Source organism: Crocuta crocuta, unplaced genomic scaffold, assembly GCF_008692635.1.
Source record: "Crocuta crocuta isolate KB4526 unplaced genomic scaffold, BGI_CrCroc_1.0 scaffold64, whole genome shotgun sequence".
Taxonomy (NCBI): Eukaryota; Metazoa; Chordata; class Mammalia; order Carnivora; family Hyaenidae; genus Crocuta; species Crocuta crocuta.
The window spans coordinates 5,981,171-6,007,101 of NW_027530640.1; the positions used below are offsets into that span (position 1 = coordinate 5,981,171).

A 25,931-nucleotide genomic window follows, 5' to 3' on the forward strand; every position below is an offset into this window, starting at 1 on the left:
CTGGCCACAATGGAATTAAGCCATAAGTAACAGAAAGTATATTCAGTAACGGAAAATATAGGGAAAAACTCCAAACATTCAAAAACTAAATGACAGGTAAAAATAATCCATAGAATAAATAAAAAATCAAAAAGGAAATAAGAACACATTTTGATCTGGAATAAAAGTAAAACACACTTCAGAATGTGTGGGATGCAAATAAAACATTACATAGAGGGAAGTTAATTATCACTAACAGCCTATATTAGAAAGTAAGAGGGGCGCCTGGGTGGCTTAGTCGGTTAAGCGTCCGACTTTCGCTTAGATCATGATCTCGCGGTTCGTGGGTTCAAGCCCCGCATCGGGCTCTGTGCTGACTGCCAGCTCAGAGCCTGGAGCCTGTTTCAGTCTGTGACTCCCTCTCTCTCTGACCCTCCCCTGCACGCTGTCTGTCTCTCTCTCTCTCTCTCCTAGAAATAAATAAAACATTTAAAAAAAAAAAAAAAAGAAAGAAAGTAAGAAAGATCTCCTATCAATGACTTTAGCTTCCTCTTTAAGAATATTTTTTAAAATAAGTATAAATAAAACCAAATGAAAGCAGAACAAGAAAGTAATACAGATGACAATGGAAATCAATGCAACAAAACCCAAAAACAACGAAGGAGAAAAAGCAGTTTTTTAGAAGATCAATACAACTGAAAAACCTCAAGCCATAAGAAAAATAGAAGAATCGAAGTACCAATAATAGGAATAAGAGAAGTGATATCATAAGACATATAAAAATTGTTACATAGGAATATAATCAAAAACTTTATACCAATAAATTTTACAACTTTGACAACGAACAGATAAACTGAACAAGTTGCTTGAAAAATTCAAACTACCAAAACACAGTCAAAAGAAACAGATAATATGAACAGCCCTGGATCTATTAGACACATATAATATTTAGTTAAACACTGTACTATAAAGAAAACTCAAAACTCAAAGGACTTCACTGGTGTATTCTAACAAACATTTAAGAAATAATACCAATACTACTCAAGAAAACTACTCAAGAAAATAGAGGAGGGAGCTATGTCCCAACTCATTCTATGAGGCCAGCATTACTCTGATACCAAAACTAGACAAAGACATAATAATAAAATCACAGACCAAGAACATAAATGTAAAAAAAAAATTTTTTTTTTGGTAAAAATTATTGTTAAAAGTTTCGGAAGGGGTGCCTGGGTGGCTCAGTCGGTTGAGCGTCCAACTTCTGCTCAGGTCACGATCTCACGGTTTTTGAGTTAAAGCCCAGCGTAGGGCTCTGTGCTGACAGCTCAGAGCCTGGAGCCTACTTCGGATTCTGTGTCTCCCTCTCTCTCTGCCCCTCCCCTGCTCACGCTCTGTCTCCCTCATTCTCTCTCAAAAATAAATAAACATTAAAAAAATAAAAAATTAAAGTTTTTGAAAATCAAATTCAACCTATAAAACAGGTAATAATACATAATGACAACATGAAGTTTCTATTAGGAAGGCAATACTGGTTTAAATTTTTAAAATTAACCAACGTAATTCACCATATTACAAACCAAAAAAGGAAAATCATATGATTATATCAATAGATTCAAAGAAAACATTGAACAAAATCCAAAATTCACTACCACTAAGAACACTCCGGGGGTGCCAGGGTGGCTCAGTTGAGGTGAGTCAGTTGAGCATCTGACTTTGGCTCAGGTCATGATCTCACGGTTCATGGGCGAGCCCCACATTGGGCTCTGTGCTGACAGCTAGCTCAGAGCCTGGAACCTGTTTCGGATTCTGTGCCTCCCTCTCTCTCTGACCCTACCATGATCATGCTGTCTCTCTCTCAGAAATAAATAAAACATTAAAAAAATTTTTTTAAAGAACACTCAGGAAATATGAATAGAAGGGAACCTCCTCAATTTAATAAAACAAGTGACATCTATGAAAATTTCACAGCTAAAGTCATACTTAATGATGAAAGACTGAATACTTTCCCCTCTATAATGAAAAACAAGGCTAGAATGCTTACTGTCACCACTTCCAGTCAACACTGTACTAAAGGCTCTAGCCAGTGCAATAAAGCAAGGATAAGAAATGAAGCATCCAGTTTGAAACTAAAGTTGTAACACCCTTTATTCACACATGACATGACTGCCTAATTAGAAATTCTATGGTATCTACAAAAATGTTACTAGAGCTACATACATACATTTATCAAGACTTCAAGATAAAAAAAATAAAATTATAAGTGAAATGTGTCTTTATAAACTAGCAAGGGAAAGTCATATGCTTAAAAATTTTTTTCAGGTTTTTAAGTTTATTTATGTTGGGGTGCCCGGTTGGCTCAGTCAGTTAAGTATCTGATTTCAGCTCATGTCATGATCTTATGGTCTGTGAGTTCGAGCCCCACTTTGGGCTCTGTGTTGACAACTCAAGAGCCTGGAGCCTGCCTCAGATTCTGTGTCTTCCTCTCTCTCTGCCCCTCCTCCGCTCACACTCTGTATGGCTCTCTCTCTCCTCTCTCTCTCAAAACTAAACATTAAAAAAGATAAATAAATAAATTTAAAAAAATTTTTTTCCGTTTACTTAAAAATGTTTTTAAGTTTATTTATTCTGAGAGAGACAGAGTGAGTGGGGAGGAGCACAGAGAGAAGGAGAGAGAGAATCACAAGCAGGCTCCCTGCTGTCAATGCAGCACAGAAACTGTGCTGACCAGAGCCAAAACCAAGAAGAGTCAGATGCTTAACCAACTACCCAGGAGCTCCACATATACAGAACATTTTTAAACAAAATACCATTTTTAATAGCATTAAAAAATGAAATGCTTAGAGGTAATTCTGATAAAAGATGCGGAAGGCCTAGATACTGAAAACTATAAAATAATGAGAAATTAACCAAATAGAGAAGCTAAGTGCTCATGGGCCAGAACACTCAATATTGTTGTCAATTCTCCCCCAATTGATCCATAAATCCAATGCAATCTCTATCAAAACCCCAGAAGACTTTTATGCTGAAACAAGGTGGTTATAAAATCCATATAAAAATGCAAAGAACGTAGAAAAATCAAATTAAGTTTGAAAAATGTTAATACAATTGGAGGATTTACATCACTATAGCTTTATGTTATTGATTGGTCAGATAATCAAGACAGAGTGGTATTGATACCATGATAAACAAATTAATGAAATAGAACACAGTCATAAATGCACCACATATATGGTCAACTGAAATTGCTAAGGCAATTCCATGCAGAGAAACAAGATTTTCAAACAAATGATGATCTCTTCCTAGCCTTTTGGCTAAGATCAAGTGTAAACAAATGATGATGGAAATGGATATCTATACACAAAAAAATAAATTTTCATCCATACCTTGTCACCATGTACAAAAATTACTTTAAAATGGATCATAGACCTACATGTAAAGCCTAAAACTGTAAGTCTAAAAAAAATACATAGGAGAATGTGAGTTAGGCAAAATTTCTTAGACACCAAAAACATGATCTGTAAACTAAAAAACTCATGAATTGGAATTCATCAATACTAGCAACTTCTCCTCTTCAAAAGATATAGTTAAGAGAATGAAAAAGGAAGCTACTTAAGGGGCGGGGGGGGGAGGGATGTGCAAATCTCATATCCGATAATGGACTTAAATCCAGAAAATACAAAAAACTCAAACTCACTAAGAAGAGGACAACAATCCAATAAAAGATGGGCAAAAGATTTTAAAAGTGCACCAAGGAAGATAAACAAATGACAGACAAGTACACGAAAAGATGCTCAACATCATTTGTCACTAGAGAAATACAAATTAAAACCACAATGAGGCACCCCTACACAATTGCTAAAAGGTGTAAAATTTAACAATTTAAAAAGACTGGGCATACCAAGCTTTGGTTAAGTATGGGGAGCAACTGAAACTCTCAAATATTGCTAGTAGGAATACAATATAGTTCAATCACTTTGGAAAACAGTATGAGAGTTTCTTCAAAGTTAAATGTACATCAACCATATATTCAAAGGTATTTACTGATGAGAAATAAAAGGATGTGCCCATACAAAGATTTGTAAACAAATTCTCACAGCAGCTTTATTTTTAACTAGAAACCAGAAATAGCCCAAAAGTCTATCAGTAGGTGAATGGGTAAACAAACTGTGGTATAATTATAAAACTGAATACTTCTTAGCAATAAAAAATGATTTTTACATGCAATAATGTGGTTGACTCTCAAAATAATTGTGCTTAGTGAAAGAAATTAGAGTCAAAAAGAGTGCATATATTATTATTCTATTTATATACAATTCTCAAAAATGCAAACTAATGTAGAGTGACAGAAATCAGATTAGCGGTTGCCTAGGGATGGGAAGGGTAGAGAGTACAAGGAAGGATCATAAGGAAACCTTTGGGGTGCATCAACAAGAGAAAGGGTAAAAACCATATGATCATTTTGATACATCCAGAAAAAGCATTTGACAAAGTACAACATGCATCCATGATAAAAAAAAAAAAAATCTTCTGGGGTGCCTGGGTGGCTCAGTCGGTTAAGTGTCTGACTCTTGATTTTGGCTCAGGTACGATCTCACAGTTCATTAGATTGAGACCCATGTCAGACTCTGTGCTGACAGCGGGAAGCCTGCTTGGGATTAAATCCCTCTCCCTCTCTCTCTGCCCCTCACTCACTCACAGTCACTCTCTTGCTCAAAATAAATAAGTAAACATTTAAAAAAAGAAATAAAAATAACAGTTAAAAAATCTCCTGCAATGCAGATTTAGGGGGAGTATACCTCAAAATAATAATAGTCATACAGGAAAAACCCACAGCTAACATCACCCTCAATGGTGACTTTCAAAAACTGAAAGTTTTTCCCAACATCAGGAACAAGTTGGGATGTCCCCTCTTACCACTTTTATTCAACATAGTACTGGAAGTCCTGCCATAGCAATCAGACAAGAAAAAGAAATAAAACACATCCAAATTGGTAAGGAAGAATTAAAACTTTCATTATTTGCAAGATGACATGATACTATATAAGAAAACCCTAAAGACTCCATCAAAAAACTACTAGAACTGATAAATGAATTCAGTAAGATCACAGGATACAAAATCAATATAAAGAAATCTGTGGCTGGGGCACCTGGGTGGCTCAGTCAGTTAAATCTGACTTCAGCTCAGGTCATGATCTCATGGTCCATGAGTCTGAGCTGGGCCCGCATCGGGCTCTGTGCTGACATCTTGGAACCTGGAGCCTGCTTCCAATTCTGTGTCTCCCTCTCTCTGCCCCTTCCCTGCTCACACCCTCTCTACCCCTCAAAATAAATAAACATTAAAAAAAAAAAAAAAAGGAAAGAAATCTGGTGCATTTCTATACACTAATAAAGTAGCAGAAAGAAAACTTTAGAAAACAATTCCATTTACAATTGCACCAAAAATAATAAAACACCTAGGAATAAACTTAAACAAGGAGGTGAAAACTGTGTACTATGAAAACCACAAAACTCTGATGAAAGAAATTGAAGACAACACCAACAAATGGAAAGATATTCCATGCTCATAGATTAAGAGAATACTGTTAAAATGTCCATACTATCCAAAGCAATCTACAGATAATCCCTATCAAAATGCCAATAGCATTTTTTCACAGAACTAAAACAAATAATCCTATAATCTGTATAGAACTACAAGACTCCAAACAGCCAAAGCTATCTTGAAAAAGAACAAAACTAGAGGTATCAAAGTCCCAGGCTTCAAGATATCCTACAAAGCTGTAGTAATCAAAACAGTATGGCACTGGCACAAAAAAAGACACACAGACCAATGGAACAGAATAAAAAACCCAGAAATAAACCCATGACTGTACGGTTAATTAATCTACAACAAAAGAAGGATGCAAGAATATGCAGTGGGAAAAAGACAGTCTCATCAACAAATGGTGCTGGCAGAACTGGACAGCTACATGTAGAAGAATGAAATTGGACCACTTTCACACCATTTTTGCATATTACACATAAACTCAAAATGGATTAAAGCCCTAAATGTGAGACCTGAAACCATAAAAATCCAAGGACAGAGCATAGGCAGTAATATCTCTGACTCTGGCTGTAGCAACATTTTTCTAGACACTTCTTCTAAGGCAAGGGAAACAACAGTAAAAATAAACTACTGAGACTGTATCAAAATAAAAAACTGCACAGCAAAAGAAGCAATCAACAAAAGGGCAACCTACTGAATGGGAGAAGATATTTGCAAAGGACATATCCAGTAAAGGGTTAGTATCCAAAATATATAAAAAAAAAACTTATACAACTCAAAACACCAAAAAGCAAACAATCCAAATAAATATGGACAGAAAACAGGAACACACATTTCTGCAAAGAAAATATACAGATAGCCCACAGATATATGAAAAGATGCTCAACATCACTCATCATCAGAAAAATGCAAATAAAAACCACAACGAGATATCACCTCACACCTGTCAGAATGCCTAAAACCCGAAACACAAGAGGAGAGTTAAGATGGTGGAGAAGTAGGGGGACTGGGGTTGCCCTCATCCCTCAAACACAGCACTATGGAGGTCAGAACACTTGGAACATCCATGAAATCAGTCTGTGGAGCGACAGAAATATCTCCACAGGCAGACGGAGGCAGCTTGGTGGGACAGAGGTGTGTGTATGTGAATTGGGTGAGATAAAACCTGTGGGCATGGAAGGGAGGGATCCCTCTCTGTGGAGAGACAAAAGGGAGAGAAAGAGAAGCTGTGGATAGCGGTATTGTTAGTACAAGAGAAAAACCTCTCCAGGGGTGCCTGGGTGGCTCAGTCGGTTAAGCATCCAACTTCAGCTCAGGTCAGATCTCATGGTTCATCAATTCGAGCCCTGCATGAGGATCTGTGCTGATGGCTCAGAGCCTCTTTCAGATTCTGTGTTTCCCTCTCTCTCTGCCCCTCCCCAACTCATGCTCTGTCTCTCTCGGTCTTAAAAATAAATACACTATATTAGAAAAAATTTTAAAAAAAGGAGAGAGAGAGAGAAACCTCTCCAGACCAGGGACTGGGGAACAAGAAATACGGAGAGGTCCAGTTTCCACTTTGCAAACAGCTTTAGAGCTAAAGACCGGAGGTTTCAGAAGTGCATGACTTTCTCCAGACTGAAGCTGCTGCCATGTGAGCGCATGCCTTGGCGAGAGAGGAGCCAGCCCCAGGGGTGGTAGTGAAAAACACAAGAAACACATGTTGGTAAGGATATGGAGAAAAAGGAATCCTTGTGCAGTGTTGGTGGGAATGCAAACTGGTAGAGCCACTGTCGAAAAGAGTACAAAGAGNAAAAAAAAAAAAAAAAATTTAAATAAAAGCCCCAAAAAAAAAAAAAAAAAAAAAAAGAACTACCTTACAATCCAATAATCACACTACTGGGTATTTACCCAAAGAGATGAAAACAGTAATTTAAAAAAGATACACACACCCCTATGTATCCTGCTGCATTACTTCCAAAAGCCAAATCATGGAAAGAGCCCAAGTGTCCATCAACAGATGAATGGATAAGGAACAGATGGTATATACATATAATGGAATGTCACTCAGCCATAAAAAAGAATGAAATCTTGCCATTTGAACAACATGGATGGATCTAGAGAGTATAATGCTAAATGAAGTCAGTGAGAGAAAGACAAAATACCATACAGTTTCACTCATATTTGGAATTTAAGAAAACAAATGAACAAAGAAGAGACCCCAAAAAAAACAAAAAAAAAACCAAAAAAACCCCAAAAAAACCCAGACCCTTAAATGTGGAGAACAAAGTGATGCTTACCAGAGGCAGGATGGGTTAAATAGGTGAAAGGAATTAAGAGTATACTTATCATAATGAGCACTGAATAATGTAGAGAACTGTTGAATTACTATATTACATACCTGAAACTAATATAAACCTATGTTAATTATACTGGAATTTAAAATAAAATTTATAGGGGTGCCTGGGTGGCTCAGTCAGTTGAGCATCCCACTATGGCTAAGGTCATGATCTCATGGCTCATGGGTTTGAGCCCCGCACTGGGCTCTGTGTTGGCAGCTTGGAGCCTGAACCTGCTTTGGACTGTGTCTCCTTCTCGCACTCTGTCCCTCCTCTGCTTGTGCGCTCTTTCTCTCTCTCTCTCAAATAAATATAAGCATTTTTTTAAACAAATAAATAAAATTTTAAAAAGTGTGAAGAGAAACATTTGAGGGTAATTGATCCATTAACTATACTGACTATGATGATGGTTTCACAGGTTTACATCTAAGTCAAATATCAAACTTAAAATATGTGCTGTTTATTGACATCGTTAATCCTCAAAAAAGTCACTTAACATACTCAACTTTTTAAAATGTAAGGAATAATAATGTATTGTGAAGTTTATAACATATAGCTAAGCAATATGTATGTTAAAAGCAGAAAGAATAAAAAGAGAGAAATGAAGTTAAACTTTTGGAAGGCAAGGCAATTAACCTATATGTGAAATGATGTATTGTTTTAACATAATTGTGATATGTGATGTTGTAAGCCCTCAAGCAAACACACACATACACATACACGTCTAGAAAACTCACACTTCCTGATTTCAAAACGTACTACAAAACTACAGTAATCAAGACAGTGACACTGCCATTAGGATAGACAGATCGGTGAGAAAGAACTCAGAGTACACAAAAATCCCTCACATTTATGGTCCATTTATTTCCCACAGGGTGCCATGGCGATTCAATGGGCACATGGGTGGCTTAGTGGGTTAAGTGCCTGACTTTGGCTCTGGTCATGATCTCACAGTTCATGGGTTCAAGCCCCACATGAGGCTCTGTGCTGACAGGTCAGAGCCTGGAACCTGTTTCGGATTCTGGGTCACCTTCTCTCTCTGCACCTTCCCCACTTGCACTCTATCTTTCTCTCTCAAAAATAAATATCAGGCACCTGAGTGGCTCAGTCTGTTAAACATCTGACTTCGACTCAGGTCATGATCTCATGGTTCGTGAGTTGAAGCCCTGCATCGGGCTCTGTGCTGACAGCTCAGAGCCTGGAGCGGGCTTCGGCCGCTCACAGTCTGTCTGTCTCTCTCTCTCACAAAAATAAATAAACATTAAAAAAATTTTTTTAACAAATTAATAAACATTAAAAATCAGCAAAATATCTACTAGATACCTCTCCAAATAAGACATACAAAGGCCTATAAGCCCATAAAAAGATTCTCAACATCATTAGCCATGAGGGAAATTAATACCAAAACCACAAGGACAAATCACTTTACATCTACTTAAAATAGCTAGAAGGGTAATAACAACTTTGCCGGGATTTGAAGAAACTGGAAAGCTCATACACTGCTGGTAGAAATATAAAATGTAGAAAACACTTTGGGAAAACATCAGGCAGTTCCTCAAAAGATTTAAACATTGTTACTCTATGGCCCAGCAATTCCACTGATAAGTATATAAAACCAAGTGAAAACATATGTCTATACAAGCATTTCTATACTCATGTTTATAGCAGCAACTTTCATAGTAACCAAAAACTGAAAACAGCCCAAATGTCAAATAACTGATAAAAATATAAACAAAATGTGATATATCCATAAAATGGAATATATATTTAGCGATAAAATGGAACAAAATAATGGTATATAACATGAACGAATCTTTAAAACATCATGCTAGATGTAAAAGATCTGGTCACAAAAGACCACATATTATATAATTTGATTTATCTGAATGTCTAGAATAGGCAAATAGAGATATAATGTAGATTAGTCACTTCTTTGGGGTTACAGTAGGGGACTGGAGGGTATAGAAGGGTGACTGCTAAGTGGTATAGGGTTTCCTTAGGTGGTGATGAAAATAATTCTAAAATAATTGTGGTAATGGTTACACAACTATGAATATATTTAAAACCAGTTAATTGGACGTTTTATTTTTTTTTTAATTTTTTTTTTAAATGTTTTATCTATTTTTAGGAGAGAGAGAGAGACAGCGTGAGCAGGGGAGGGTCAGAGAGAGAGGGAGTCACAGACTGAAACAGGCTCCAGGCTCTGAGCTGGCAGTCAGCACAGAGCCCGACGCGGGGCTCGAACCCACGAACTGCGAGATCATGACCTAAGCGAAAGTCGGACGCTTAACCGACTAAGCCACCCAGGCGCCCCTAATTGGACATTTTAAATGAATGAACTGTATGGTATGTATATTATGTACCTTAATAAAACTGTCACCTAAAAAAATTATGAATGGACTCGCATTCATAAGCCAGAACTATGAAATTAAGTTCAAAGTCTTTTTTTGATAAACTTAAGTTTTAATTTTACAATTAAAAAAAGTATACCTATTAAATAATTCAAGATAGAATATTAAAAATAATTATTCAGTCCAAAAGAATCTCAAAAAAGGAACAAAGAAAAATTGCTGGGACAAATGGAAAACAAATAGCAAATAGTACATTTAACAATGTAGGGTACATTTAAGCCCTGCAATAAAAAAAACACACAAAAAACCAACCCTACAATATCAGTATCAATGACTACATTAAAAGGAAATGGTTTAAAAAGGAAATGGTTTAAACACTCCAAGATTAACTGCTAGAGATTGGCAAACTAAAAAGCCAAGACCCAATTATATGCTGACTCTAAGAAACTCACTTTAGGGGTTCCTGGGTAGCTCAGACAGTTAAGCATCTGACGATTTCGGCTCAGGTCAAAATCCCACAGTGTAGAGATGGAGCCCTACACTGCTATCAGCACAGAGCCTGTGTGGGATTCTCATTCTCTCTTTCTCTCTCTCTCACTCACTCTCTCTCTGCCTCTCCCCCACGCATTTGCATCCGTGCATGCCCATGCTCTCTCTCAAAATAAACATCCAAAAAACTCATTTAAATATAAAGCCACCAATCGATTAAAAATAAAAGAATAGAAAATGTTAAACCTTGTCAACAGTAAATTAAAAGAAAGCTTAAATGGCTACATGAATATCAGACAAAGCAGACTTCAGAACAAGCATTAATACCAGATAGAAAAAGAGACATTTCCTAATGAAAAAAAAAGATGAAATTATCAGAAAGATACAGCAATCCTAAATGTGTACATACCTAATAATAAAGCTTCAAAACACATGAACCCAAAATGGACAAAAGTCAAAGAGGAAACAGAAAAATCTATAAATACAGGTGCAGATGTCAACACTCTCCTTTTGTTACTTGACAGAATAGAAAGTCTGTAAAACTGCAGACCAACCACTCTCAACTAACTTGATCTGATATATACAGAGTATATTCTATAGAGTGTACATCAAACAGTCAGCAGGAAAGATCATATAATGGCCATAAAACATTTAATAAATGTTTAAAAACTAGTATTATATAGCATTCTCTAACAAGAATATAAATAAATTAGAAAATTAGTAACAAAATGGTATGTGGAAAATCCTCCAATATTTGAAAATAAAACCTCATGCTTCTAAATAACCCATGGATCAAGGAAGAAGTCACACAGGGAATAAAGAAATACTATGCAATAAATAATAATAAAAACACAGTATAACACAATTTGTGACACACACCTAAAGCAGGGCTCAGAGGTAAACTGATAGTTTTAAGTAAAGGAAACAAGAAAGGTTTTATAATCTATTATCTAAGCCTCTATCTGAAAAAGTTAAAAGAAACTGCTGGTACTCCTGGAACCAGTATTGCACATTGTATGTTATTACCTAACTGTGATTTAAATTAAAAAATAAAAGAAAATTAAGAAAGAAGTTAAAGGTAAATGAAACCCACAATAAGCAGAATAAGACAATAACCCCAATAAAGAAAAAACAAAGAAATAGAAAACTGAAAAAATTAAGACAGTTCTTAGAAATGATCAATAAAACAGATAAACTTCCAGCTAGACTAATAAAAGAAAATGAAAAAAAGAGAGAAAACGCAAATTACCAATATCACGGAAAAAATGACTAGTAGAGATCCTAGAGGCATTAAAAGAATAAATATTTATATTATTTACAAATAAAACTGTATGTCAATAAATTTGACTACTTAAACAAATTACAAAAATGACACAAGGAACAGAATATCTGAGTAGCTCTACATCTAATAAAAATTTTGAAATTATTTTGAAATTAATGCCTTCCAGTAAAGATTATTATGGGCCCAGATGGCATTGCTGTTGAACTGTATTAAAACAGTCAAGGAAGAATTAATACTAAATTCCACAAATCAGTTCAAAATAAAAAGATGAAGAGAATTTTTCCCCGTTCCTTTTAAAGAGCCAGCACTACCCGGATAACAAAACCAAATAGAGACATTAAAGAAAACTCCCAATCTAGCTGTGCCATACACACACACACACACACACACACACACACACACACGGCAAATGATTTGAACTGGCACTTCCAAAAGAAGAATGATCAATAAATTCATAACAAGAGGTTCAATGTTAGTCATCAGGGAAATTACAAACTGAAATCAGTATGAGATACCTCTACATGCCCAGTAAAATGGCTAAAGTTAAATAGACTGGCGATACCAAATGCCGCGAAGGACACAGAACAAATCAAACTATCATATACCACTGAGGATGTGAGTGGGGGAAGGTAAAAGTGTGATACAATCACTTTGGAAAATATTAGTTTAGTATGAACTTAACATGAACTCAGCGTACGACTCAGCAAATCTACTTTTTACTATATAACCCAGTATTTATCCCGGAAAAGAGAAAACTTAAGTCCACACAAAGACCTGTAAGTAAGTATTTATAGATACTCTATTCTTAATTGCACAAATCTGGAAAAGACCCAAGTGTTCATCAACAGGTAAAGGGATACACAAATTTTGGTATTTTCATACAACAGAAATAAAAAGAAACTCAGAGGAAAAAAGTACAAGTTACTGATACATTCATGAACATGGACAAATTTCAAAAATAGAAGCTGAACAAAAGGCGGCAAACATATATACAAAAGAAATACACACTGTGTGCCTTCCGTTTACATAAAATTCTAGAAAAAGCAAAACTTATCTGCAGCTACATGAAACAGGTCAGTAATTGTGAGGGGTGGTGGTGAGAGTGAGGCAGACTACAAAGAAACACGATGTGACTTGGCAGTAACAGAAATGTTCAGTTACTCAAAACTGCAATTACATTAAAATAAAAAATAAGAGGGTATGCTTATAATCCTGGGGAAGGAGAAAGCTTCTTTAACAAGACATTAAAAAGCAAAAGCTTTGTGAAAGAGAAAATTCTACTTATTCATCAAAATTAAATCTTCCAGACCGTAATACTTGAAAGGATTCTAACTGGGAGATATACTGACAGCACACAGAAGAAATTATTAAATGCAGAATTCAAACAAAACAACAAACACAAAAAGAAATCCTCCTAAAATGTTTTAACTGAAGGACATAAGCCAAAGGGTAGAGAAAACAGGAAAATTCATCCACCAAGAACTCACACGGATGACAAATGTGTAGAGATGAAGCTCACGAGCAATCTTGGAAATGGAATACCATCTTGTACTCAAAAGACTGAAGCTTAAAATAACAAATGGTGATGTGCATGTAAGGAATAATAGGGAATACAAGGAGGAGCGCTGACTGGTACAACCGATATGGAGGGAATCTGAGAATAAATATTAAATATACGATCAATAATTCTACTTCTTACTTTTCACCCAAAAGAAACTCCTATGAACAAAAGAAGGCATGAAAAAGATACCCACTAAAGCAGTATTTGCAGAAATGAAAACTTGGCAACAACTTAGGCACCAAAGGAAAATAATTCAACTAAGATACATTCATATATACCATGGATGCAAATAAAAGAAATGAAATACCTCTATATCTAATATATTATCAGTATATAATAAAGATACATAATAACATGGAAAGGTCTCTCAGACCTGTTGCTGATTAAAAATACAGAATAAACCTGTGCAGAAATAAAGTACATGAGAAGTGCTTACATGTAATGATTACATATATATGTATGTAAATACATATGAAAAGACTTGCAAAGGTATGTATGAAAGTAGCTCTGATAAGATGGAGGAGGCAAAATTGGGGAAAGCTATTATTAGGAGTCCTAATCAAACTTCCACAAGGAGAATATATTCTTATATTGTTTGTGTAAATACAAATTAATGTTAAAAAAAAAAGTGTACCTGCTGATTGTAGATGAGTTGCGAACTGCTGTCTGAGGAACCTCTATCCACAGCACATAGCTATGGTTGCTGTGTCCAATGGAAAGGAGTTCCTTAGACAACAGTCTGAGAAGGCTTAAGGCCTGCAGCCTGTTACGGTAGTAACAGTTTGCAACAAACTTTGATGCCTTTTCATTCTCCTCCCAATTGCCTCCAAAGCTTTTTCAAGAACTTCTTAATCCAAGTTGTTCTTGAATCCGTTATCTTGTAATATTTTCTTCATAGCAATGATCACTATCTGAACTTCTGTATTTATTCATTTATTTATTGTCTGTCTCCCACTGAATGGGAATGGCAAGACAACTTTGAATTCATATGATTTTAGTCAAGCCATTGAGAGTTTTCTAACAGTATCAAAGACACATGTTATTTACTTACCTTAGTTGGAAAAGGAAATTTGGAAGGTTCTGTTTTGCATGGTGTATGAATAGCCGTTAGAGGGGGAGGCCATGAATGCGTCATCTCCTGAAATGTAATTATTACAGTTTGTTTTCAACCAGTTCAAGGATAAAAATTACATACCTAAAAACCAGATTTGTATTATAAATGCTGGTTTCATGGTAGCTCCTCCAAAAGTATACATATTTAATCAGTAAATATTAATTAAGCACAACTGGGTGCAAGGCACTATGGGGCAGGAAGTAGGAAGATAAATAATATACATTCCCTGGCTTCAAGAAGCTCAGAGTTAGGATGCAAAAACCTGTGAAATGTCACAGAAATCAGCCTGTGATCAAACACAAGGCACACAGTACAATGCTACTGAGGAAGAGCCGGCTGTGAGAGCTGTGATGGGGGTGTTAATAGGGGGTAATAATAAGAAAAGGAGGTAACACTTACTGTGTGCCTTTAATGGGCCACCTACTGTGCTGTTTTACCTGTCTATTTCTCATTTAGTACTCACAATGATATTAGGAGGTAGATACCATTACTATCCTGACTCTGTGTAGGATGAAACTGAAGCACAGAAGTGGTCTATTAAAGGTCACACACTTAGTAACTAATGGACACACAGTTGCAACCTAGGAAGACTGGCTGCAGAGCCCATTTACTGATAGAAAGTTTTGGTCAGGTGGAGGAAATCAGAAGAGAGAGATCAAAAGCACATGAGAAGGTGGACAGACAAGCAAGGCCATAAGTATGATTTCATTCAATGCCTTCTGTTTAATCATATGCCAACTACCTTCACATGGAGATGTGGATAAGATCACAATGTATACATTAGAAGACTAGGGGAAAGAGAGATAATCAGATTTAGAATAAGGAGGGAGTGTTTTATGTCTGACGTTTAGTTCAAAGTAAGCCATCAGGTAGACTAAGAAATACAGTAAGTTAAAGGTGGGACAACTTTTAGGAATTACTCTGTAGCTATACCCACACACTTATGTAAAGATACATGATCAAGGGGCCTCTGCTTAAAAAATGGAAACAATTACATCCAACAGCCCAGAAATAATTACCAGTCATACAATGGAACACAAGCAGAAAGTAAAATAAGAAATTTTAACTATTAATATGAAATGCTGTCCACAATATACTGTTCAGTAATAAATACAAATCATAGTCTATGTGCTAGTAAATGTTTATGTATGAAAAAAAATCTCTGGCTACCTTTGGGGAACAGAATGACATGAGGAGGAAGGGACATGGTCATGTGATACAATCTATACGACCTGGACCTCATAAAGTGGAACTCATACAGATCACCTGTACTGTAAATGCTCTTTATCTTATTACAATGCTTTATTTTTCAATAGTATTTCATGTTCTCAAATAATTTATATAATTATTTCCAATATCCTGCTCTAGAATGTCAGTTCTAAGGGTGCAACACTATCATTATTATCACCGCTGTATCCGAAGGGCTTGATAATGGCCAGTGCTCAATTAGTAAGCCTTGAAATTAATCTTTTTCGTTTTTATAATAAACATATATCATTTTTAGATTAAAATGTCTTTTTCTTTAAGTTCACGATGGAGTTCCTAGAAACAGTATGACTACGAATACCAAGAAAACATGAAGGCAACTGAGACCAGAAGTTCCTTACATGCTGCAGACAGGGAAAGGAAACAGAAACTCACGCACTCTACATTTTCAATGTGCATTTTACACTTCAAATACCAAAGTACTCTCAACAGAAAATCTATGTAACTCCATCATTAAATGTCAGAGCACCTATTAAAACCAAGGCCATGTTGCAAGCCCTATATATGTAACATGTAGAATAAACAGTCAGTAACATCAAAGAGATAATTAAATAAAGAAATCTAAGATTTTTCCAGGTATAAAAATGCCATGCAGGGGCGCCTGGGTGGCTTAGTCGGTTAAGCGTCCGACTTTCGCTTAGGTCATGATCTCGCAGTTCGTGGNAAAATAAAAATGCCATGCATTTTTGAGGATTCAATAGAAAAGACAAATGCTCCATTAGACTTTCTATATACCTGGCAACTGAAAAGTGCATGCTATATGAGATTCAAAGGAAAGAGTTACTATCTTTGTGATCTGACAATCTGACCTAAGGGAAAGAAGGATTTCACTGGGATTCTAAGAAAAAAATAGAATCTGCATATGACTGGAGACAAAGGAGAAATATATTTCACAAAAGTTTACTTTAAAAAGGTAAAAGAGCAAGTAAGTGTATGGCTGAGTGAAACCAATTTGGCAAAAGTGGTGAATCAACAGCGAAAGAGGTTAGAACCTGCCTGTGGAAGGTCTGGAATGTTAAAGTTGGACACTATTCTTTCTTTGGGGCTTGGAGACTCACTGAAAACGTCTAAAAAGGAAATTAACTTTTAAAGACAATGGATTAAAGAGAGAATCTGGTAGCAATACAGAAGACAGAGGAGCAGGGAGACTCAAGGCAGAAAGGCAAATCAAGGACCGTATATTGCAATTTTTGAAGCTCAAGATGGCAGAAATGGAAATAAAGGAATGGTGTTTTCAAGGAATATTCAAAGCATACATGCAGTTTTGTGATTAAATAGAACATGAGAGAATATTAAGACTTTACACTTATAAGCCCATGAGAATGGTGGTGCCACTAACAGAAGGACATATGATAAATCTGCCTTTAATGGTGAATCTAAAAAAAAAGCAAGAAATGCAAATGAACACATAGCTCCAAAGTAAGTAAGAGACATAAACCACAACCAAGAGGAGGCTAAGCAGGAGAGAAAGACTGAACTGCTAATAGTTGAAGCCATAATAATAAAGGAAAATCAAGACAGGGCAAAAAGAAAAGAAGAATCTAGAAAAAAGATCCATATTTAATCAGCTTAACAATAAGCCACAATCCTCGGACTAACTAAAAGACCCATATTTAAAAGATAAAAGGAGTGCCTGGGTGGCTCAGTCAGTTGAGCATCCAACTCTTGATTCTGGCTCAGGTCATGATCCCAGGGTGGTAAAATCGAGCTTCAGGTCAGGCTCCATGTTCAGCATGGAGCCTACTAAGGATTCATTCTCTCTCTCTCACCCCCTCTCTCCCTTTGTCCCCTTCCCCTTTCTAAAATTAAAATTAAAAAAAATTTTTTTTTAATTTTAAAAATAAATACATAAAGAGAAAACACAAAGATTCCCAAAAGGCAGAGAATCAGACAAGAAAGGTGGAAGGAAATAAAAACAGTGAAGCATAATAGCAGTCAAAGAAGGAAGAATGAGGTTTCTGGAGGGGGAAAAAAAAAACCCAACTCTTTTTGTTAACCTTTTATCATTTTTTTTTCTTTTATAGTTTATTGTCAAGTTGGTTTCCATAAAAAACAAAACAATTCTTTAAAACAGCAGAAAGCAGAGAACTCAATCGAAGACCCCAATGAAGGGAAAGATAATGACCTTAGACAAACAGGTTCAGCAGGATGACAGAGGTATATGAAAGATTGCAGTGGGCTGAAGCAAGGAAGGAGAGTATAAAGTGGAAGCAGCAACGCAAGTCATCTTTCAGAAGTATCCACAGTGAAATGCACATATAGGCACAGTAACTCAGAAGCTTATGCAAAAAGTACAAGTAATCTGTAACTTGACAGGTTTTTTCTACTGAGCCAAAAGCAGTCACTATCACTCTTTAATTCCCTGGACTTTCTCTTTTTCCAACAGACAACTTTTTCTCTTCCCAAAAGAGGAATACACATTTTGGCCATGTGTCAATTTTAAACATACTGCACTCAACACTCAAAATAAGCAATATTCAGAGGTCTTTCAGTGTAGGATTTAACTTAGAAAGTGCAACTATATATGCTTTTTGTCCTCTTTTCAAGGCAAACTATTAAACTTGGAATTTACTTAAAAGTGAAAAACAAACAAAACTAGTTCTTTGAGGGCAGACAGTAAAAAAAACCAAATGATTCAGAAACTATGAAAATAAACAAAATAGAGTCAATTAATTTTTATGGACATAATGAGGTTACACATGTAAGCAATTTCCTGTTTCAGATTCTTTGTGAAATATTGGGGAGAAGAAAGAAAAAGATAACAGAGCATCATAAATAAAAAAGACTGAAACTATTTAAAAAAAAAAAAAAAGCCAACAACTTACTTTAAGAATTTCATCCACACAGCTCACATCACCAGAAGCAGATGCCTTAAAAGGAAAAGAAGCATCCATTAGATTTGGAGTCATTTATTATTAGATTTTTAGCATTTGTTGCACAGATTAACAATATTATTAGAAAATAAATTAAATTTAAAGATGTATTTATGATCCCACTGCTCTAAATCATAACACTAATCAGAACCTTTGGACAAAGTTCCTTTCATGTACATTTTTCAAGCTCTAAAAAATCTTAATTACCAACTGTATGGGATTTGAAGAACTTTGTATTTTTCAGAAGTTTTAAAAACTCCTATCATGGGGCAACTGAGTGGCTCAGTCGGTTAAGCATCTGACTTCAGCTCAGGTCATGATCTACCAGTTTGTTGGGTTCAAGCCCCGTGTCGGGTGCTGTGCTGACAGCTCAGAGCCTGGAGCCTGCTTCAGATTCTGTCTTCCCTTCTCTCTGCCCCTCCCCTCTTCATGCTCAGTCTCTCTGTTTCTCGATAATAAATAAATATTTTTTTTTAAATCCTATCTTTCTTATACTTAGATTAGAAATAAATTTTTAAATGTTATTTTTCAGGTGAGAAACTTGTCAAAAATTTTAAAGTTTATTTATATACAAAATATACCATGATACTGAAATACATCATTTCATTTCATATAAACTAACAAACAGAATAAAAGCACTATTATTGAAAGAATTCTTGTCTGGAAGAGAATGGACATTTTATATGGCTTTTCATTAATCACGGAAAAATTGTTGATTCTAAAGCACAATCAGGAATCTGAGTGCTGGAGTGTGAACTCATTCTACCACCAATGATCATGTCGTCTGAAGAAAGAACAAATGACCAACCACTTCAATGCTCTCTTGCAAAGGAGTCATTAGATGACAAATGCCATGAACAAGTTTCCCAAGGCTATAAGAAAAATGTTTAAATGTCCTTGAAATAGCATCTTACCTATCCTTGATTCCTTCCACTACGTTTTAAGCTATAAACTATGACTTCAGTTACTGACACTACTTTTCAAATTTTTTATTTTAAAATTTACATTAAAAGATAAAACTTCTACTTCACAATGAATGCTCTATTTCTTTGGTTATTCTGATACTTTGGTAGGTAGTTATAATGCTGTAAATTTCAAACCACCACTCTGAATCTAGAGCAGCTGCCTCAAACCTTTAAGTGTAACCAGAGAAAAAGATCATGGCAACCAAACCATAAAACATTGCCAACTCGATGGAGCCCCAAAATCCCAATACTCCCTACAATGAACCACTGCCCACATCTCATTCATTAGTATCACAGTAAGAATACAAGTTAATTTTTTTAAACACAATATGTATTATTTCATAAAATCAAAAGGAGGAAATCTAAGATAGTGATCTCATAGATCATGCTTTTATTCTATAACTGTTATGTGAATATTTCAAAACAGTGAATGACATTTTCTCTACTGTCCAAGAGGGGAAGCTAACAGGTCTGTGGATCCACTGGGGAGTCAATGACAAGTCTTTTTTTAAACTTACATACACCTTATTATTAAAACAGAGATTAGTTCAGTCAGTTAAGTTCTGATTCTTGATTTCAGCTTAGGTCACGATCTCATGGTTCCTGAGATTGAGCCCCACAATGGGCTCTGTGCTAACAGCGCAGAGTCTGCTTGGGATTCTCTCTCTCTCTCTCTCTCTCCCTTTCTCTCTCTCTCTCTCTCCGCTCCTCCATGGCTCATTCTCTTTCTCTCTAAATAAATAAATAAACATTAAAAAAAAGAGAGAGAGAGAAACAAACTGCTTCACAGAGTCATAACAGTAAAAGCTCTAGGGGCACCTGGGTGGTTCAGTCAGTTAAGTATCCAATTCTTGATTTCAGTTCAGGCCATGATCTCATGGTTTGTGGGATCAAGCCCCACATCGGGCTCTGTGCTGACAGCACAGACCCTGCTTGGGATTCACTCTCCCTCACTCACTCTCTCTCTCTCAAATAAATAAACATTTAAAAAACAAATAAAAGTTCTCAATGTGTGACTTACATCCAACGGTTGGGAAGGTATTTTCAGCTTGGTAAGATGTGCTTTGCTACTTGGCTTCAGTTCAGTCATGCTGTTGCCATGGGATTGGCTACTGTAGTGCTCAGAGGACAGCTTTGGTTCCATGGACTCCTGTCCATCCATGGGCCGCACATAGGCAGTGGGTTTCTGTAACATTGAACTGGACTTTGACATCAATGAAGGTGGGAAAGACTGATTCGAATGTTGCCCACTTGAAAAAGGTACGCGGGAAGGAGAATCCCAGTTTGCATCAGGGTCCCGAGGTGATTTGGAACGCTGATGTTCCTTGCTATGGTGATCATTCCCATGAGATCTGGAATGACTGGAGCTTAATGAAGAAACAGCCTGGGGTTTTCCAGGGCTGGAAGAGCGTGATTTGGAGTGTTCCGATCCATGCTGGCTTTTTTTCCGACTGCTGCTCCCACTATTGCTGTATGAGTCACGGTCGTGCCTCTGGCTACTACTATTAGTGCTGCCACTGCCACCTGCACTGGTCCGCTGGCTACTGTGTCCACTCTGCAAGCCGGAGGACCGTTTCTGAGACTGAGAGGTACTGGGGGCAGGTCCTACTGGAGTCCATTTGTTACTCTGATGAGAGGTCCCATGTCTCTGTTCAAAGAAATTTGGATTAGATTTTTCATCTGCTGTTGGTGGTACGGTAGGCTTGGGAATTGCAACAAGCTTTGGTATAGATCTGTCTCCTATGAAATCCTTCATTTCATCGTAGTTTCCAAGCATACTCTGAATACGACTTGATAGCTTATCTTCTTTGCTAGTCTACAAAAAATTGTAAAATAAAATTATATAATTAGCAAAAGCAGAAATAAAAGATGCTTCTAAACTGACTTTCCATACTTTGAACACAAAGGAATTTTTTCAAAGAGAAGCCTCAGCTCATATCTTAAGGTTACCATCTCAAAAGCAAACTCCAAATATATAATTTTTATAGTGGAAAAAACAATGACAGTGAGAAACATTTATGCTAAAACACAAATATTCTAAAGGACATTGAGAAATATGTACAAAAGATTCCAGAAGGGGAAAAAATCCAAATTTCACCAATAAATGTATTGGAACAGTAGTAAAAATCTTTTGAAAAGCAGGACAAGTAATGTGCCTTTATGTCATTCAGCTCTAGGTCAGCAGCTGAGTCAACACTCATTATTTTGGCAAGCTAGGAAAACATTATATTACTTAAGAGTTCAACAGAGCTCAATGCTAACGTGAGAAAGAGATACAAAAATTTAATGAAACAAGTTATACCCAACTGATATTTTTAAAACTTTTAATACCTTCTGTTACTGTGACTAATTAACAAAAGTCAACAACAAATTAAGAATGAAAAATCCATTGATAAAGTTTCAGATAACAATTCTATTAATTCTGACCAACAAACACTCCAAGTTTTGAAGTCAACGGTACACACTTTAAATTTTAAAAATCATTCTTGGGGGTGCCTGGATGGCTAAGTTGGTTAAGTGTCTTGACTTCGGCTCAGGTCATGATCTCGTGATTCATGGGTTCGAGCCCCGCATCAGGTTCTGTGCTGACAGCTCAGAGCCTGAAGCCTGTTTCAGATTTCTTGTCTCCCTCTCTCTGCCTCTGCCCCACTCATGCTCTATCTCCCTCTGTCTCAAAAATAAATAAACTATTAAAAAAAATTTTTTTTAAAATCATTCTTGGAGGGGCCCCTGGGTGGCTTAGTCAGTTGAGTGTCCAACTCTTGACTTCAGCTCAGGTCATGATCTCACAGTTCATGAGATTGAGTCCTACATCAGGCTCTGTGATAACTGTGGAGCCTGCTTGAGATGCTCTCTCCCCCTCTCTGCCCCTACTCTGCTACAGACTCTCTGTCTCAAAATAAATACATAAGCCCTTAAAAATAAATACTAAAAATCATTCTTAAATAATAAAATACAATAATAATAAATACAAGCTTTAGGACTAATTCACATTCATTTACAAGAATAAGAGTAAGCTTCCTGTTACATTAAAGAGGAAATCAACCACTACTATTTGAGATTGGCATGAATTGAATTTGAGATTCTAGATTATTTGAAAATAAGTCTGACCCCTATGAAACAAGAGAGGTAAATATATAGACAGCACCAAGGTCAGGAATCAAATACAATTCATTACACTGCAAGTACAAAATAAATGGCAGTATGATTTGAAGATACTGGACCAAACCCCTATTTTTTTCAAAACGTCTTTAAACCCTAATTCCAAACCCCAGGTTTCGTGTCACACTCATATAAATGATGTCAGTATACTCTTTAATTGAAAATCCTTAAAAACTAAAAAAATGGCTTTTACAAATCTCATAAAGGGCCTCTACAAACACCAAATGTTTTAAGGGTAATCTCAAAACATGTGTTATTTCATCAGAAAAAAAAGTTTAATACACTCTCAATCTCATACTGCAAACCCACAATGGTCACTACTGCTACAATATACACTATTATAGCCACTATACACAGCGTAAGCCTTTAAAATGTAAGGCTAGATAAAATGAAAGCCAAGGCCAAATCAAATAGTAGAGACATTTATGGCCACTACAACTACATTAGAGTCATGAGAAGTGATGCGTAGTATTTTATGTAATCCCAAATCAAATACGATAACTATAAAAATAGCAATTGGTTCAATTTATTGAACGTCTCTGACAACATGCTTTTAACCTAAACTGGAATCTGTTAATTAAGCACATTAAAAAAAAAAAAAAAGATAACTTAGTATACGGTAACAGAAAAAGGAACTAGGCTGATAGTGAAGACACATTTATTCGAACATACTAATAGTAACTGATATTTAGTTAACTAAGTAAGCAAATGGCAAGAAACACGGGAGAAACAAATCTCTGAAATATTTGTCTCTGACTGATGTTATACCCAAAGAACCTAGGAAACAGTAGATGCTGCGTACCCATTTACAAAATTTCAATTTAATTCAGAATGATGAAATGCCTGCCTAGGGGTAGTTGTAGAGCCAGGAACATAGAGGTGAATGCTTGAGTTAATCCAGATCACATTTTCAAAACTCCGAGATAGCAAAGGGGAAATGGGAAAAGCTATGGTTTGAGGATGACTTTAGGATGCTAACAATATTGTTTCTTGATCTAGGTACTGATTATATAAGATTGTTCATGTTGTGAAAATTCTTTCAGCTAAAACACTTGTTTTGTGTACCTTCCTATATGTTATACTCCAATGACAAGTTTACCCCCAAAAAGGACATTCTGATATAGAGGAAAGGAAAAAAAGTTAAATGGTACACATAACAATAACTCTTTCCTGCTATAAAAATTCAATTTTAAACACTTTCTTAAAAGCAAAACTGTCACACTACTAGGGGGAAAAACATTCAAAGAACAACTTACAACTTTGTATGGCTCGGCAAAGAGAGGAGAGCTAGGTGGGAAGGCGTCTTCGCCCTGCTGAATTTCCTGATTCCGCCTTTCCCGTTCTTTCATACGCAGCACATTTCGGTCTTCACGGTTCATGTTGCTAGGAAGAGAAAACACAGTCTTTGTATTACAAAAAGGAAAGGAAAAATTAAACGTTCTGTGCTCATTTGGGGAGTTTAAGGCTTCAACTGGAGATTCCCTTTCGAGTTCCAGGCAGTAACAGGCATTAGTGCTGAAGCTGGGTACTGGGAATGGTTTTACCAACTGCTATCAACAATGTCTTTCACAGCTATCGAGACAGAAAACACTAGCCCAGAGTATTGGGATCTACCCCATTGAAACACTTAACCTCATCAATTTTTAAAGTATTCAGCTAGCTAAGTCAGCTAAAACGTACACAGTCAGATAGAAGGGAGTACTTAAACCCAAATCCTTAGCTTTTCCTATAAACTTTTCGTGGCTTTCTCTTCAGAAATCTAACTATTCTTTGCCATTAGGGGCACACAATCCACTCCTTCCCCCCGGGGATCCAGTGCTTTTCTCTACTTTGCATCTACCTTATCTTGATTTCTTTTTGTCCCAAATACAGCTTCCTTGGTGTCCATCTTTATGGCAGTTTGACCTCAGCTTTGCTCTTGCTCTCAATTCCCTAAAAAATGACATTTCTGCTCTAAATACATTAAGATTTCAATTAATACCTCAATAAATGGCAAAACAGGCTTTCAGCAATAGAGTCTAAAATTAACTTTGGTTAGTAACAGTCGAAATTGTACTGAAAAAGTCTTTTGGTGTGGAGGGGAAAATGAGGGGGTCTTTTCTATAAGCATTACAGCATGCTGTATTTTCACGAAGAACAGACCAAAGAAGATGAATTAAATTAAAATTTTGTAAATGGGTATGCACCATCTCCTGTTTCCTAGATTCCTTGGGCATAACATCAATCAAAGAAAAGTATTTCAGAGATTCTTTGTTTCTCCCTTTTTTCTTGCCATTTGCTTACTTAGTTCACTAAACCATTATTTATAGCAGCAGGGACTTTCAGTTAACAATGTAAAGGATGTGAACCCTGGGACAAGGGATTACCAGGGACTCAGCAACATTCTTCCCTAGGGATAGAGTCAATCACCTATCCTGGTTTTATTTAAAGGGAGTGGGGAATCTGGCTGGAGACCAAAGGGAAAAACCAGGTTATACGTGTAGAGCATTTCTAGCCTTATGATTTATAAATCAAATCTAATCAGAAAATTAAAGTAAATCAAGATTGGAAAGAAATTATAATTGTAAAATTAGAAAGGAGAGCAAAACCAATATGCTTTTGAAGGTTTTTATAAGTGGTCAGAGCAGTGCAAGTAAATATTCACAAATGAAATTTTTTGATTTGCACAATTTAGTACCAAAGCAAATTAGTGTTCAAAAAAATATTCTAAGTGCTCTAAATGTGTATTCAGGTGTTTCTATGTGTACAATATTCTAATAAACTTAGACAAGAATATAAGCTCTTTTGAGGTACTGAAATAATATGTGCTTTCTTTGGTTTCCCTGGTACTTAGTACCATACAGAACCACAAAAAGTACTTGATTCTTTCTTTAATAAATACCAGAAAACATCTATACTTCAGTATTCAGAGAGTGAAACCAAAGAACTTATATTATCCTCCAGAAGACTCGAGCCAATTAATAAGTGTATATCACTAACAATCAGGTTTCAGAAACAATGCTACAACCCTTACACCTCTTCATGTGGTGCTG

General features: G+C 36.1%; 1 protein-coding gene across 2 annotated transcripts in view; it reads right to left on the reverse strand.

The window, feature by feature from the left end:
- The window catches only part of AFF4 (ALF transcription elongation factor 4), a 96,096-nt gene that overhangs the window by 41,106 nt on the left and 29,059 nt on the right, over nucleotides 1-25,931 (reverse strand). For both annotated transcript variants that reach the window (XR_013336163.1, XM_077768617.1), the window contains exons 2-5: nucleotides 24,156-24,282; nucleotides 20,759-21,553; nucleotides 18,725-18,769; nucleotides 14,571-14,657 (exon numbers count right to left, since the gene is read on the reverse strand). Coding sequence is in view for 1 of the 2 variants with exons in the window: in XM_077768617.1 (XP_077624743.1) it covers nucleotides 14,571-14,657; nucleotides 18,725-18,769; nucleotides 20,759-21,553; nucleotides 24,156-24,278 (1,050 nt within the window). In the remaining variant the exon portion in view is untranslated. The remainder of the gene's footprint in view (nucleotides 1-14,570; nucleotides 14,658-18,724; nucleotides 18,770-20,758; nucleotides 21,554-24,155; nucleotides 24,283-25,931) is intronic.